The sequence below is a fragment of the Macaca thibetana genome, chromosome 14 (genome assembly GCF_024542745.1).
Source record: "Macaca thibetana thibetana isolate TM-01 chromosome 14, ASM2454274v1, whole genome shotgun sequence".
In the NCBI taxonomy this organism is placed as follows: Eukaryota; Metazoa; Chordata; class Mammalia; order Primates; family Cercopithecidae; genus Macaca; species Macaca thibetana.
Window position 1 is genome coordinate 44,509,748 of NC_065591.1, and position 17,486 is coordinate 44,527,233.

Sequence of the window (17,486 nt, forward strand, 5' to 3'; positions counted from 1 at the left end):
GGCATAGAAGATTATTTCTCACATATGCCACATATCCATCACCTGTCAGTTGTCATACGGTTCCATGTCATCTTCATTCTGGGACGTCAGCTAAAGGAGAAGCCCTGACCTGGAACACTGCCAGTTTTTGTTTCAGCGAGAAAAGAGAATGATGTGGAATTCTGCAAAAGCTCCTTGAGGTTCTACTCTGAAACTACATATCATGTCTACTCACATTTCATTAGCCAAAACTGATGTCGGCAAAATTGGGAGGGCAACCAACATTTTGAACGCTAACACAGTATTGGAACAGTGTGGGTAGTGGAAGGAGAGGGAGCAGCGTAAGTCGGGCAGAAAGCTCTGGAGTAGAAATGAGTTGAGGATGAACTTTTTACTTCATTTCTCTGAGCCCTCGTGTCTGTATTCATAAAAAGGAGTTAATTTGGCCAATGCTGCAACTGTCTCACAGATTTACTGTAAGGTTCAAAAAGTGTAACATACATAAAAGGAGTCTGACAAATTCAAAACACTCGCAAGTAAAAGGTATTACCATTTAATGTTAATTGTAGTGCTTTCCATGCCTGACAGATGGCATGATGTGTATATTACATTGTTCTTTATGCTCCTAAGTAACTTTTTACTACAGGAAGAAAAAGTTTAGGAGACTCTATCTAGGTAGACTCCAAATTCAAGAATTAAGATCATGAGTAGGACCCCTGTTGCTATACTTTCCTCAGACACTATTTCTAATGCATCAGAAACTACTTAAGACCAACCTGTTGAAAATGTCATTACGAAGGGAAAAAGCCTCAGCCGACAAGATTCCTAAAACATTATAATCCAACTAGAGCAGTTTTCAAAATGGGGAAGCCTCCTACTGGAGTCAGAAGAGGCAAAATGAAACAGCCTCCTGTGAACTGTATCACAGCCGACAAAAGGTCTTATTGTCTTCTATTGATTGGCCAGGAGTTCAGCTAGCTTCCCTGTGGCAGTTTCTACGACAATCTCTACAGAGCAGGAGCCTGCAATATGCCACCTCTCTGCTTCTAACTTAGGAAGTTAAGGAAATTGAAAGCCTTTTGTGCTTCCTTTTCCACTGAGAGCCTGAATAGGCTTTTCAAGATGGCCTGGACAATGTGTGTAATATTTTGTTTTAATTCGCAAACCACTCTTGTTCGTTGTGGCTTTTATCATACGCGTCATTTTCATCCCACTTACTCCGAGTAAAAATAACTTGCTTCAAGCAGCTCATAAGTATTTACTTCTTTCTAGGCTGTGGAGAGACAATGAATGCAGCCTCAGAGAGTCTCTGTTCCTAGGAGGGCACTTGGCCACCTGTAAGCTTGTCTATCCGATCATTTCAAAGGGCAAATCTTAAGAGAGAGCTAGGGAAATGGCCTCCATGATCATTTATCTCATTTAATTCATCTAAAGGTAACCGTAAAAGAATGGTTGCTAAAACCCTATTTTGAGGTAAAGGGCAAAGCTTATTTGGTTTCAGGAAGACAAACCTCTCCTCCAGCTCCAGGGAATAAACACAATTAGCCCAAACCAGTGACAGCCATCTCATTCTCCTTTCTCACACATCGGTCTACAAGTGTGTGTGTGGTGAGGATAGAAGTGGTGTAACCTGGGTCTGAAAAATAACACAGGGGAAGTCTTCTGTATGTGGTTATGGTGGTAATAGGGGTAGAGTGGGGGAATGGCTTTCTAGGAAGGACTTACTTTGAGCATAAAATGACAGAACTTCACACAGACAAGGTTTTTAAGCCTGCCCCTTCCTCTCTTCCTTGCTTAGGATGCTGCTGTGAGGGTACAATGCTTAGAGCTATGGAAGTCATCATGCAATCATGGAAAAATAAGCCCAAAGATCAAAGTTCAAATGCTGAAGATGGCAGAAGGAATGAGAGAAAGGCATCTGCTCTAAATGTTGGCATTCACTCTACTGGGTGCTCTGTGCCTCACAGCCAGATGCCCAGTATTTGACCCCAGCTCTAACCCATGAGTTCTGTTCCTGCATGCTAGAAGGGGTCCAATGTTTAGCCATTTCTCCTCAGGTGCTATCCTTCTCTCCACGAACACGTCCCCTGGAGCTTATGGAAAGTCTCCATACAACAGGGAAACGACTGAAGCCCAGTCACATTGCCATTACCCAACAGCAATAGCACCACAATGCAAACTGGCCTAAGGCCAGGCTCATACACTGAGCTAAACAGGAGCACGTCTAAGAAAACAGCGATTCAGACCTAAAAACCACTCAACATTATAAAATAAGGCCTCATAGAGAAAGAGCAGATTGATATTGCAGGTGGCTCCTCATGGAGCCAATCTTTTGTAATAAAAAACGATATCAATGAGAAATGAATCAAAGAGTCCCAAACAGCATTAGCACCAGCAGTTTTCTCCCATATTCTGCCAGGTCTCGACAGAGAAGTGGGGCCAGGAATGTTGGCTACGCTGATTTCGACGAACAACTAAAAGGTCTGCAAGTGGTGTAATCAGGATTCACATTGTTTTTGAGGTTCCTTCTATCATTTTTATAATTGTTCAAAGTCTATCCCTGCATATAAGAAAAGGTGAGAAGGTACATATTTTAGACTATTATGTGGCTTATAGGATTTTTCCATGGTAAATAGTGGGAATATTCACATTTTTAACTTTTAAAATTACTTAAATTTTCTGATAGAAAATAGCATGAGATCTAAACATAAATATTAATATGAAGTGTTGAAATTGATACTCCCATCACCCCAAATTAACAAATAACTAAGATGTATTAAAGGGAAGATGAAAAGGATCATAAGTGAAGGGGCAGTTTCATTCTCCCAAGTGGCATGTCTCCTTAAAACTTCAAATCCATAAAACCAGCCAAAAAAAAAGGGTGAAAAATAAGAAGACAAAATTATTATATATTATTAGAATATATTGTTAATAAAAATTATGGTAGTAACAAACAAAGTCTTCCAGAAGAAATGAAAAAAAACAAAAAACAACAGAGGGTTCCTACAAGGTACTGGTCTCTGGTAGTAATAAGATACATCCTCTTGACAACTAGAGGTCTTTAGTCAAAGCCAAAATGTTAAGCAGGGATTAGCAAGATATAGCCATTCCTGGGTATATGCAGGGAATTGGTTGTAGGCCCCTGTGTATACCCAAACCTACACATACTCATATCCCAAAGTAGGCTTTGCAGAACCCACTGTATAGGAAAAGTTGGCCCTCCATATAGGCAGGTTTTGCATCCTGCGAATTCTGTATTTTTGACTTGTGTTTGGTTGAAAAAAATCCATGTATAAGAGGGCATGCAAAGTTTAAACCCGTGTTGTTCAAGGGTCAACTATGAGACAGCAGAATAGTAAGAAATTCACCATTACTATCATCAGTTATTACTGCCTTTACCTTTAGAATACCTGACCTACTTGAGAGCTAAAACACTCAGAGGAAAGTGACCAGAATTTTGCAGCATTCATTGAAGACAACTACCCAAATCATCATGGTGCAATGTATCATTAATGAAGACAACAGGAATAATTGGAACTAGAACAAACAGAAAAATAGTCCAGCCATCACTTTGCTTATTAAAGCTTTTGCAAACTGATGGAAGGGAGCCATGAGCACATTGGAAATGGATGGGCTCAGATATTATGGCACTATACATATAGACCAGGTCGAACTAACTCCCACTCCCCTGGCACATTAAGGTAATAGGGATGTGCAATGCTCACCACTAGCAGGTTGCAGTACTGAGCCTGAAAAAACAGTGCTCTCTTAAGACGGAGGAGTTGTTCTCTCTAGAGCAGAAATGTGGGTCACTGATGCTTGAGGCCACCATCCCACTGTAATGGCGTCAGCCTATGTGCCAAAGTTATGAGTCCCTCCATCACTGTGACTTTTAGTAGACATTGGGAATTGGCAATGCATGAATCAGTCATTAAGAAACCCACTAAAAAGAATACAAACCTGATCTTGTCAGGTCAAGGAGATAGCAGCTTAGTATGAGTTAATGTCAAAGTATCATTCGAAAACAGAATCCACCATGTACATTTAATTAAATATGAAGATGGCAATCTCATCAAATAAGAAAAGAGAATATGATGTGTCTATGGTTGATCTAGTGATTGTTATGTGCACAGCAGCAGAACATGGGATTTGATATGTCCCTGTTGCCTTTGTTTCTTTGCTGTGTTTCATAACTGCCTTCAAAGGTCTTGCCTTCTCATGCTACTGAACAGTATGGATAAACCAGGAGAACACAGAACCTTCAGCAATTGATATGATTTCTTATAGGATTGCATAGGACCAGAGCCAAGTGATAGTTTTCACTCTTTAACCACACCTACCAGGAATACACTTCTCAGTCAACCTCTCACAAGTGACTTCATGAAATAGCGTACTTACCTTCACAGTAGGCAGAGTCTCCCTGGACAGAGATGTAACCACTCTTGCACTCACAAGTAGCTTTTGTATTCCAGTTTTTGCACTCTGAGTTTTCACCACATTTAGGTCCTTCTGCACAAAAGTTATGACCTAGAAAAAACAAATAAAATTGTACAACAGAAAAGAAAGAAATAAAGTAACTCCCCAAAATAAAGTATGTAACTTTTTTTTTTTTTTTATACTTCACTATGCAGGAAAATACACTTTGGCAGTATGTAAGGATAAACTGGATAAGAAAGTGGCAGAATAGATATAGGAAACTTTGGGCTGTCCCAGGCATAAGAGGCTTTACCCTACCCATATTCAAATTTGCGAAGACTGTTCCTGCCTGAATGCTTTTATCCATGCTGATCCTGCATCGTCTTCTCACTACATTCTTACATGACTACTCTTTTTGTACTTGTTTTCTTGTAAAATTTAAAATACAAAGAGTACATAAAATTAATATATATGAATATATAAAATAAAATGAATACAACCAGATTATCAAAACTCCTTAATTTCCCTCCCCAATGAATCTCCCTCCCAGCCACTAGAGATAACTATCCTCAATTTTGAGTTCATCACTCCCTTGCAGCTTTTTATAGCTTTACTACATATTTGTGTTTATGCCTAAACAATATACCATTTATCTTTGCCCATTTTAAACTTCCTATAAGGGAAATCATACCGTACATATCTTCTATGGTATTTTTTTTAAAAAATAGTTTATATCCATAGGTTTCCAGGGAACAGACGGTGTCTGGTTACATAAGTTCTTTAGTGGTGATTTGTGAGATTTTGGTGCACCCATCACCTGAGTAGTATACTCTGCATCCTATTTGTAGTCTTTTCTCTCTCAACCCCATGCCCCTTTCCCCCTAACTTCCTAAAGTCCATTATGTCATTCTTATACCTTTGCATCCTCATAGCTTAACTCCCACTTTTGAACGTGAACATATGGTTGGTTTTCTATTCCTGGGTTACTTCACTTAGAATAACGGTCTCCAATCTCATCCAGGTTGCTGTGAATAACATTAATTCATTCCTTTTTATTGCTGAGTAGTATTCCATCATCTATATCAGTTTCTTTATCCACTCACTGACTGATGGGCATTTGGGTTGGTTCCACGTCTTTGCAGTTGTGAACTGTGCTGCTAGCAACATGCATGTGCAAGTATCTTTGTAGTATAATGAGTTATTTTCCTCTGGGTAGACACCCAGTAGTGGGATTGCTGGATCAAACTCTACTTTCAGTTCTACTTTTAGTTCTTTCAGGAATCTCCACACTGTTTTTCATGGTGATTGTGCTAGTTGACATTCCCACCAGCAGTGTAGAAGTGCTCCCTGTTCACCACATCCACACCACATCCATTTTATTTTTATTATACTATGGTGTGCTTTTCTCTATTCATCCATGTGAATGCCTTTAGCTATGGGTTCATTCATTCAACAAAGGATTTAGAATAGTATATAAACTTAGTTGACAAAGCAGGAGGATCAGCACCAATTTTGAAAGACTTTCCAGTGAGTAAAATGGCATCAGACAGTACTTTTAAACACTCTGGGAAACAAAAATAATTTGTGTGACTCACTTATTGCAATATTCGCTTCATGGCCATAGTGTAGAACCGAATCCATAATATCTCTGGGGTATGCCTATACTATAGATGGACATTTGAGCTATTTGCAGGTTTTCCTTGACAAACGAAGCTGCTAAAAACATTCTTAAACATGCTTCCTGGGGCATACTCTTTAGCCTCGTATTCAACATTTTCTTTGCTTAACATTCTTTCTTGTTCCCTGCTACTTCTTCAAAGAAATTTTTCTTCCTAATATAGCCTTCAGAAGTTCCTACAGTACCTTTTGATAGTGACTCTGCTCAATTTCAATTCGTCTAAATGTGTCTTTAGACTATCTTCATACTTAAAAAAATAGTTTTACTGAGTATAGTTATTTTATCTCAACATTTTGAAAACGTCATTCCATGTTTTCTGGCTTCTATTATTGCTGCTGAGTCACTTATTAATCTAATAGTCATTCCTTTATATGTGGCAACCCCTTTCTCTGTGGATGCTTTTACGATCTTTATTTGTGCGTTAGGTTGGGTTTTATTGTTATTTTGAGACAGAGTCTCACTCTGTTGCCCAGGCTGGAGTGCAATAGCACAATCATTGTTCTTTGCAGCCTCAGCCTCGTGGGCTAAAGTGATCCTCCCACCTCGGCAACTGAGTAGCTGGGACTACAGGTGTGTGCCACCAGGCCCAACTCATTTTTTTTTTTTTTTTTTTTTGTGAGATGAAGTCTCACTCTGTTGCCCAGGCTTGTCTCAAACTCCTAGGCTCAAGCGATTTCCCCACCCTCTCCGCCTCCCAAAGTCCTAGGATTGCAGGCATGAGCCACCAAACCCAGCCTGATTGGGGTTTGTTTTATATTTTTTCAGTTTTAATCTAAGGTATGTAGGTATAAATGTATTTGTATTTAAGATTTGGGGGGATTCTTGAATCTGAAAAATGATGAAATCTTTTATCATTTTGGAAAATTCTTAGATATTGTCTCTTTAAACATTCCCTTTCCACGTTTTTCTCCATTTTGTCTTTGTGGACTTCCAATTAGATAAATGTTCTTTCTTCTCAAGCTCTCATCTATGTTACTTAGACTTGCTTTCATATCTTCTGTTTCTTTTTCTTTATGCTGAATTCTGTATCATTTCCAGATGTATCTATCAGTTAATTCTGTCTTGGGCTGTGTCATATTCTCTTTCAGTTACCCACATCGTTTTTAATTTCACTTGCTGTATTTTTATTTTTAGAATCCTATTTCATTATTTTTCAATCTGCTTAGTCAAATTTGATAGTCTCTTATTCTTTCATTTTTTAAATTTCCTTTTTAAAAAAATTCTTTAAACATGTTACATATAAATATCTTATATTGATAATTCTAATATCTTCAGGCTTTCTGCATCTACTTTTGCCATTTGTTGTTTATGCTGAGTAGCATGCATGATGGCTTATTCTCTTGTGCTTTGAGTGATTCTTCTATCTGTAAGCTCATATTTTTTGGAATTTAATCTGTGAGAATTATTTGAGGTTTTGGTTTTTAAACTGCATTTCTTTGGAGAGGATTTGTGTTTCCTTCTGTCAGGGGTCTGAGTGAACTGTCAACCCAAGATGACTTTCAACTACATTTTTGTCTTAGGGCTTGAAGATTGAGTCACACAAGTGGAATAAAGTCCAGCCCTAAGCTTTCAGGAATACAAGATTTTCTCCTGTAGACCTCCATCTAGAGTCAAGACTGACAGGCAAGTCTCCTTGTACAGAGTGGATTTTTCCTAGTTCACCCATGGAGGGATTCATCCTTTAAGGTTCTTGACTTATGTTTCTCATACTCGCCCCAGGCTGTCTCCTGTCTGCTTACACAGTGTCCATTAGAAGCCAGATTTTAAACCACCAGAGACTAGAAATTGCACTCAGGGCAAATGCCAACTCCACTGTACTTGCTTACTTCAATGGAATCACCCTCTTTCTATATTCTGGTCTCCAGTTGTTTTTTCCCCCTTACTGCCATTGCCACCAAATGTTCCAGAAAATTATGCAGCATTTTAGGTGAACTAGAAGGAATAGGTAACATCTACCATAAAATTTGTGAAGTTCAAATATGATAAAGATGCTTTATCATCCTTAAATCAGGACTTTTAGTAAACAATAATTATGCTCTATCACATACTGTGATCTCATAGAAAACAATGGATCTAGAAGTCAGGAGATCTAATTTATAATTTAGGGTCTGCAGCTAACAAACAGTATAAATCACTTTGCTTTTCTAGGTATGTATATGGAGAATGGATAAAATTAGTAATTTTTAAACTGTGCTCCTCAGGGCTCTAGGCACAGATGAGTTGTTACACAGGGTTCAACTCTGTCTCTGATTCAAATAGAATAGTTATGCTTTTATATTTTTGACACATTGATCATGGGCTTTTTTTTTGTTTTGTTGTTGTTGTGGCATGATATCGGCTCATTGCAAACTCCACCTCCTGGGTTCAAGCAGTTCTCCTCCCTCAGCCTCCCAAGTAGCTGGGACTACAGGTGCACACCACCACACCCAGCTAATTTTTGTATTTTTAGTAGAGATGGAGTTTCACTATGTTGGCCAGGCTGGTCTCTAACTCCTGACCTCGTGATCCACCTGCCTTGGACTCCCAAAGTGCTGGGATTACAAGCGTGAGCCACTGCTCCCGGCCCATATTGATCATGTTAATGACAGTTTCTGGCTTAAAAATATGGAAATCACTCCACGAGATAAAGTCAAGTTAATTCCTTTCAGTGATAACATTCTAGAATTATTTTTCTTTGAAATAAAATTTTAAACCAACAATATTTGGAGAATTCTTACTCTGAAAGATAATAATATTGTTATTAAATGATAAATTTCATGCACCTATAATATGCCTGGCACGCTAGATGTTTTAAATGGGAATAATAATATACACCTTTTAATATGTTGTTGAGAAAGTTAAATGGGCTAATCGGTGTGAGGCACTTGAAACAGTTCCTTATAACTACTAAAGAGGTCAATCAATGGTAGCCACTAATAATGATGATGATATTTTTAACAATGATGACTAAAGTTCAAAATAACTTAATGTTGTTATCCTCAACTTCAAGATAAAAAGTACAAATTCACGAACCTCTAGGTAGTAAGTGGAGATGCCAGGGTTCTAAATTAGGTCTGGCTAACTCCAAAGCCCATGTGCTTCTTACTACGTCATATATCCTCCCAGATAGCAAAACCTAGTGATGAAAAGTGAAAGAGGTAGCCACTCCTTGGGACATTAGAGAGTAGATGCATAGGCCTAGATGAGTTACATCCAGCCTCACTACTTATGACCTGTTAACTGGTGACTGCCTCAGTCAAAAATCAGAGCAAGAGTCTAACTGGCTGGAAATCTGAAACCTCTGACAGTTGACAACACTTCTATAAGGGCTTGAGAGGCTTACAATAATCATTAAAACTAGCAGTGCTTGATGTTTTTCCTACCAAAGGGGTACTTTTAGGCATCACATGTCTCTCTTCCAAAGGAAGAGCCTGAACTTCACTTCCCATGTCTGAATTGATCAATAATTCAATCAAATGGTCACATTTTCCTTCATTAGGAAGCTTGATTCAATGGACATGTGCATCCTTTATCACACATATTCCTTGTCTGTGTTTCTTTTCTCTTTTTTTCCAGGAGACTTTAACTGTCCTTTTCTTTCCACGTGCGTCTGACAGCCTGGAACAAAGCCTTTCAAACAGTGTTGATTTTCCAATGCATATGTTTCTATTAAGCATGTACCATGTCAAATCACAATGCCAGGAGTTGAGTAAATTGTATTTCAAGGACAGTGAAGGGCCGGTGGGACAAACTGACCTTCAAGTCAAATCCACTTTGATTATGCCTAACCATTCTTCAAGTCAAATCCACTTTGATTATGCCTAACCATTCTTCTCAAAAATGTGTTTTTTAAATTAATGGAGGCCTTTATTCAAGCAATATTCATTCCAAGCCCACTTACCTTTCTGCACAAGTGAGTGAATAATCATTCACTCAATATTTATGGGGCCTCTACTCTGTGGGCTGCAGCAGTACATAATTATCTGCAGACACTTCAAAGATGTTTAAGATATTCTCTGCCCACAGGGAAATTATAATCCCTAAGGGGCAATAAACCACATATGGCCTCCATCAAGGCAATCTTTGTTAAGTCAGATGTGAGCAGGAAAAAATGTCATAATGTTTCAGAGAAGGATAAATCACTTCAAGATAACAAAAAACTATAATAGGTAGAAACTTGAGAGGAGCAGGACCCGGATCCTAGTGGGAGAAATGGAATGCCAACCGAAGAAGAAGAAGAAGAAGGAGTAAGTTTGGAGAATCCCAAATAATCTGCTACAGAAGTAACAACAGCAATAATTAACATTTATTGAACACATACCATATGCTAGGCACTTGACTAAGTGTTTTACATGCATCATCCCATTTAATCTTATAACAATTATATGAAGCTGAATTATTATCCCCACTTTACAGATGTGACAACTGAAGTTAGAGGAAGGTGGTGCACTTGTGGAAGGTACAGAGCCATAGTCTGATTGAGGCTGGAGTACTTAATCACTGTCCTGTTCCACTGTCCTCTTAAGAACAACAAATTTTAAGCACCTAGCACATGTGCAGGCATTAAACCAGACAATAGGAATATAGCAAAAAATACCATAAACATGTCCTCATTCATCCTACATTCTAGCAGGGGTGACTGACTTCGAGCACTGGGTTCCAAGGGGATATTATGATGGAGAGGGGCAGGGTGCTCTAGGAATGTATGCAGAGAAGAAACCTAACACAATGTTTTAAAGAAGAGATTTGAAGGATGAGTGAGGTTGGCTGTACAAAGAGTAAGAGTCCCAAATGCTTAGAGAAGCATGTGCCCACGATATGTACAAAGAAATTAATGAGAGAAAATGTAAATGTTGGGGTCACACTTTCTCCTCTGGTTGAAAGCAGCCTAAAATTTGGATGCCGTGGTGGTCTTGTATCGAGTTCTGTTGCCATGAATGACCAGTAACACTAGCCAAATGATTTACTTTCATTAAATTCATTAGCCTAATCTGCACATAATAAGCTCTGCCTATTACACTGAGGCCCCCCACACTGCCACTCTCCAAATCCCACTCTATATTGTTTATAATTATCGAGGAACCATCACTGATTCTGCTTCATCTCTTGGTTTTGCAGCCAATGACAGACATACATCGTTATGATTCACTACTGTAACTTCTTCCACAACAAGGAATAAATGGGTCACTAATAGTTCCTCAATGTCTTGTCCCTAAAATATACCCCAGCAGGTCATGCAGGTTGCCTTTGAAATTATATACCTGGACAATCTAAAAGTGCACTCCAGAGTCCTCTATTCTAAAATCTCAGAACATCAATATCTCTCACATTCACTACTGCTTACCCAACCTTGAAATTCACATAAGGAGAAATGGTATAGTGAGGGCAGCATACTCCATGTGCCTCAGACACATAGAGTCAGGTCCACTCACGGACTGGTTAAGAAGGATGGCTGAAAGGTCTTTATGAGAACTGGATGCCTTTATGTACTCCACAGGCAACACACAAAACACAGGAGAAGCCTGGGCCCTTGAGAGTGAGAACATTCCTTAAGCTTTTGTGGACAGAAGGTAGGGCCATTAGAACAGGCCTAATAGAGACTGAACTCCCAACTCTCACAGGTTCTAGCTTAGAAAGCAATTGGTTTCTTCTACAGTAGTCAACATTTAAGGGTCTTTCCTTAAGGTCTGAGGCAGCCTAGCCTTAGTGTCAGGTTTCCTCTCTGGGAAAATGTGCCTACTTCTGGAAGCCTCATAGGCCTTGATCCACTGTAGCACTTTTAGGGCCATGAATTCATGTAGTCACTGAGACTGTCCTCTGTCCCCAGCCCCAACAGTTGAGCATATAGCCCTGTCTTTCCAGTCCACTTTAGCCCACGGTTGCTGGGATTTTGATCAGATCTCATCTATCAATACGCAGAGGAACTGGTCCATCTGTGAACTGCCAGTTCCTCTATTTAGGCGCTAGTTTACACTCTAATTAAGTGACTTTTTCTCAGGTCTCTTTTCTTCTCAAATTGCCTGAAATCCTCTCTCTAAAACCATTTCAATTATAAATTCACCCAAAACAATGAGGAAGACCGGGTGAGGGGGAAATCATTTGATGCCAAGACTCTTTGGGAGGGTTTAATCGAAGGGCATAAAATCTTAAACAGTACAAATAATCTCAGCTAATTTCTGTCCAGGCCAGATGACAAGGCAAGTAAGCCTGAATTAAAATTACAGATAAATGCATTTGGAACAGATGTCGGAAAGAACTTTTTCCCAATACTAGAAGTCATAAAAATGCAGCAAAACCCTCCAACGTCATTGGCGACATTGAAGATACAATTAGAGCTGATTACGAGGGGAATAAAACCCTGAGGAGTATGTTAAGAATTTCGGGATGGGTCAAATGATGGGTCTGTTTTCCTGGAGTGGTCCTGTGAATACATGGTCAATATTGTTGACCTTTTTTTTTTTTTTTTTTTTTTTTTCATCCTTTAACTGAGAGCACCAGAAATTCATGAGCAATCTTTTTCTGCTGGGTCTACATTGATGCTTTTATTACTTCTTCCCAGGCAGGAGCCTAGATGTTATTCCAGTGCACACTCCCCTTCTCCACCTAATGGCCTCACACTTCAAGTGGGCAGGCTCCTGCTACAGCCATTACCTCAAGGTAAAGAGGAGGGTAAATGAATTTCATGTTGCCAGCACAAACTGTCCTGAGGTATCAGAGAAAAGCTGCAGTGGTGATTAAGGCTGTTCGGGTGGTGCTGTTGTGTGACTGAGACCGTGAGTCCGACGAACTGCAAAGTGGCCTCTCCCTACCAGCATCCATCACCTTGATTCCCTTTGCATGTTTCTTTCCTAGCAATTCTATAGTTCTTCTCCTATGGGTGTCCCAGCTGCTCCAATAGCCCTGTGGATTAAACCGCCCATTGACTTCGTTATGTTCATTTTTCCCTAAAGGACAAGGGAATTAGTTACAGCATCTGCCATGACACAAAATTTGAAGACAAGGTACCTGGGCCCCTAGCTTGGAGACCAGTTTGTTGATACAGTGAACACCATAAGTCAGTCAGAACCTGTTCTTATTAACTTTAAAGTCCTAGGTTTAATTCAAACAAAGAAAAAAATCAAATGTAAAGATGTAGCCTGTATCTTTCATCTTGATTACTCAATAAAAGGTGGGGCGGAGGACAGTAACCATATAAGAAAATTGGGTAAGACTCAGTTAAAAAAAAATAACTTCATAATCAAGCTAGCAAGCTATAACTTGAGGAAATCAATTATAACTCAGCAAAATGGGTTTTAACCTTATTTCATTTGTAAAATATATAAAGCCTATCAGCTAGTGCTGAAAATAAGGTCATTCATTCATTAACATGACAATGACAGAAACATTCTATGTGGGTGGACCATATCTTCATCCCTACCTTGTCTCCTGTATTTAAATAATCAATTCACAAAATGTGATCATTAAAATAAACGTTATTTTTAAAAAGACTGGAGAGCCATATGGATATTCTATAATTAAGCAAATTGAGATCAGCAGCAAAAGCCACTCTCTGGAAGTTGTCTTAAATTCCCAGTCTAAGCCTCCCCAGGTAAGGTGGCTCATCAGAGTCCTAAAGAAAATAAACCTTGGAAAACTTCAAATGCTCCAGGCAGGCATGAGAAAGGTTTCGACTTAGACTTCTGAGGAATGACACTGTCACAGGGTAATTTCCCTCAGACTAATGACTGGATGGTCACAGTAAGAGAGAGATGATAAATATGCTAATTGAAAGGCCTTCGGTGCAGGTATTGAAAGGCCACGGCCACTTTGATTTTTGTAATCAATAACATCAGGGTGGCAGAGGCAGTACGGCTATAGCATACCACAGAGCTCATTCCCTAAAAGATGCGCCTCAGCTCATCTCGGTCCCACCTCTCTGCAAACGATGCTGCCAGCCAGTCTGTGGACAATCAGTCCACAGAGCAAACGATGCTGCCTCTCCATATGCAGGATACAAATTACTTTACACAGAAATCGAGTGTTTCTCACCTTTTCATTACTTTCTGTTTCAGAGAAGGGGAGGAGGCAAGAAGAACTGAATAATTTGCTTTAGAAGTCCACTGGGCTTTCCAGGTCTTGTCAGAACAGTAATTGTCCAACCCCCTCCTCCTCTTGTGAGTCCACTCAGAAATGTAGAGGAAAAGGCAAAAATCAAACAGAAGATAAAGAGCAAAAGTATTTCTCACAAAATTGTGAGAGACGATTATGTTACTTTTAAAGATGGAATTAAGAGATATGGAGCAAAATTCACGGGGGTCCTTAGTTCAAGATGACAGACTTTTGAACTCATCTGCATTGTTCTTTGTTAATTGTCATTTAAATTGTAGGGTTTCATGAAAAAGAGACATCTCACTATCCAGATAAATATGCCTTTCATTTCCTGATTGCCTGATGGGCAGAGCAGGCCCTAGCATGTGGACAAGTGGGCTGGATGTTCTGGGATTCTCTCTGCTATGGATCAGCAAGAAGGAAGGTCATGACAGTAGATGTTTCTGAAAAGGGCCTCAGTCAACAATGCTGCCTCCTTTACTTCAGAGTCTGATTCTGAGATGGGAGTAGTACGGAAGAAATCCAAATGGTTAATTCATCTACCTCCTGTGAAAAGACCCTCCCACCATGTCTTTTCTGAAGACATGCTCTAGTTCCTGTCCAAATGTAGAGCAGTCAAAGAGCATAAAATAACTTTCTCACACACACATACCTCTGAAGAAAACCATTAGCTTCCAAATAAAAGAGCTGACTGTTTCCTGGCTGAGAAGGAACTGGGTATGGAAAAGAAAGCTCTTGATGTCATAGATGGGCCCTGCCTAAGGTCGAATCTATGAGGTCTTCCTCCTGCCTCCCACTCTTCCCTCAAAGCTGAGTCAGGTTTGGTAAACACCACTGCTTGCTAGCAATGGGAATCCTGCACGTCTGCTTCTTGTCAATGAGATGTCACATCTCTCAGCATCTTCATTGGTAACAGACACATTGCAGACAAGTGCTAACAGAAGCAGTGGCACCTGTTCTATTGCAAATTGGGTCAGGGTAATGAAATCCCTCCTGAATGTCTGTGGCCTAATCAATGATTCTGCTCTAATGAAACCATAAATCAGAAAGGATTTACATAAACTGAGTCTCACTTGGCACCCCAACAAATAGCAAGTGATGGATTTTGCATTAAATTATAAGGCCTACCTAACCATTTTATTGGTTACCAATAAATGCATCACTCTGAAAATTCCACTCAATCTTTAGGTATTTCTAAAGCATACCAGCTGCAGATAAGCTTATAACCATGAAAGCAGATTCCAGGAAGATATTCTGATGTCATAGTTAGCCTATCACTAATTCTAGGGGCCATTTCTGGCTATCAACATACTACATTTTCCTAAGAATTTTACCAAAGCCCAGAGCTCTCATGACCAAGCACAGAAAGCCTAAGCTGAAAACATGCCATGGTGAAAGATACATTTTCATATACCAGAAGGTGCTAAGGGAGGGGTCAACAATTACAGGCTGCCACCTGTTTTTGTAAATAAAGTTTCATTGGAACATGGTCACACCCATTCGTATACCTATGGTCTGTGTTGCTTTCTTGCTAACTTTCTTCTGTTAGTTGTAACAGAAACCTCTTATCGGCAAAGCCAGAAATATTTACTTTGTAACCCTTTATAAAGAAGTTTTGCCACCCCTCTGCTACAGAAAAGATAGGAAAAAAAGCAAAATATGAGGTTACCTGAGCTAAACTGCTATGCTGCTGGGATCTCCTTAACTCTGGAAGCTTCAAAGCTCAAATTAAAAGAATACCACTTACTGGGTATTTGAGAATCTGAAGTATTTATGGTAGGTATAATTTTAAAATAATACCTATGAGTTTAGCTGGATTTTTTAAAAGGTTTTGAAAAAATCCTAGGTTCTCCTAATTCATCTAATTCTGCTTGGGTGAGTAGCTGCGGAGAGGAAGTGATGCTCGAGCTGGGTTTTAAGACATAAGATCAGTTTAAGAGGCCATGAGGGGAAAGGGCGCGGGGAGGGAATATGAAAAGAATTTGGTTAATGGGTACAAAAATACAGTTAGATAAAAGGAATTTATTGAATAGTACAGTCAGGTAATTATACTGAACAATTAACTATTCTCTTTTTTCAAAATAGAAGAATTGTAACACAAAGAAAAGATCCCAACACAAAGAAAAGATCAATTTTGAGGTGATGGATATCTCAATTGCCCTGATTTGATTATTACACATTGTATATATGTATCAAAAGGTCACGTGTACACCCAAAATATGCACAACTATTATATAACAATTGAAAAATAAAAATAGGCTGGGCATGGTGGCTCATGCCTGTACTCCCTACACCTTGGGAGGCCAAGACAGGAGAATTGATTGAGGCCAGGAGTTCAAGGGCAGCTTGGGCAACATAGCAAGACCCAGTCTCTAAAAATAAATAAATAAATAAATAATTAGTTGGGTGTGATGGTGCATGCCTGTAGTCCCAGCTACTCAGGAGGCTGAGGCAGGAGGACTGCTTGGGCCCAGGAGTTCAAGGTTACAATGAGCTATGATCGTACCACTGCACTCCAGCCTGAGTGACAGAGCGAGACTCCATCTCTAAACTACTAATAATAATAAATAAAAATTTAAATAAATTTAGGGATGAAGGAAATTCCAGGAAGATGAAGCAAAACCATTTTTGCCCAGTAATTAATTAGCAACCACGTGTTATTTATCTGATGCATTTTTCCTTGCAGGGAGTAAAAATGTTGCATAAAACTCTAACCTATAAGTAAGGATTCACCACACATCATTCTCTACCAGAGTATGGGAACTGGCCCAACAGACAGAGCTGAAAAGAATGCTTCCCAATCTCACTCATGAGAAAAATGTAATAATGATGATAATGATTATTATTATAAGAATTATCATTAGCATTATTATAGGAACTATCATTTATTGAACATGTGTCACATGCTAGGCATGATGGTAGGTGCTTATGCATTATCCCATTTAATCTTCACAGCATATAATTAAGTAGATACTATTATTATACTCATTTTACAATTGAGGAGACTATGACTGAGAGAGGTAAATAGGATATGCACCTTTTTAAGGAGCAGCTCAGAGTTTTGGACCCATGTTATTATCATCACACTATTCATTAAACTCTCATGACCCCCAAGGCCAGCCCCAGCCTCACCCCAAGCATGGCCCACCACCAAGCCCACTTACCTCTACAGACACGGCAGCACTGATTCTCAGGAAGAATGTGATCCTTTTCTGAGCAGTTCAAAGGAGGACACATTTCCGTAATTTTTACTAAAACTCCACCCTGGAAGCCAAATATTAGGGAAAGAAAAAGATGTTCACATTTTTAGTCAATTGAACAAACTTATAATGTTCTTTGTTAATAG

At 39.3% G+C, this 17,486-nt stretch overlaps 1 protein-coding gene across 2 annotated transcripts in view; it reads right to left on the bottom strand.

Annotated features, from left to right (window-relative positions):
• Nucleotides 1–17,486, bottom strand: part of NELL1 (neural EGFL like 1) — a 938,548-nt gene that overhangs the window by 633,065 nt on the left and 287,997 nt on the right. For both annotated transcript variants that reach the window (XM_050755386.1, XM_050755385.1), the window contains exons 11-12: nt 17,305–17,404; nt 4,378–4,506 (exon numbers count right to left, since the gene is read on the bottom strand). In XM_050755386.1, the coding sequence (XP_050611343.1) occupies nt 4,378–4,506; nt 17,305–17,404 (229 nt within the window). The remainder of the gene's footprint in view (nt 1–4,377; nt 4,507–17,304; nt 17,405–17,486) is intronic.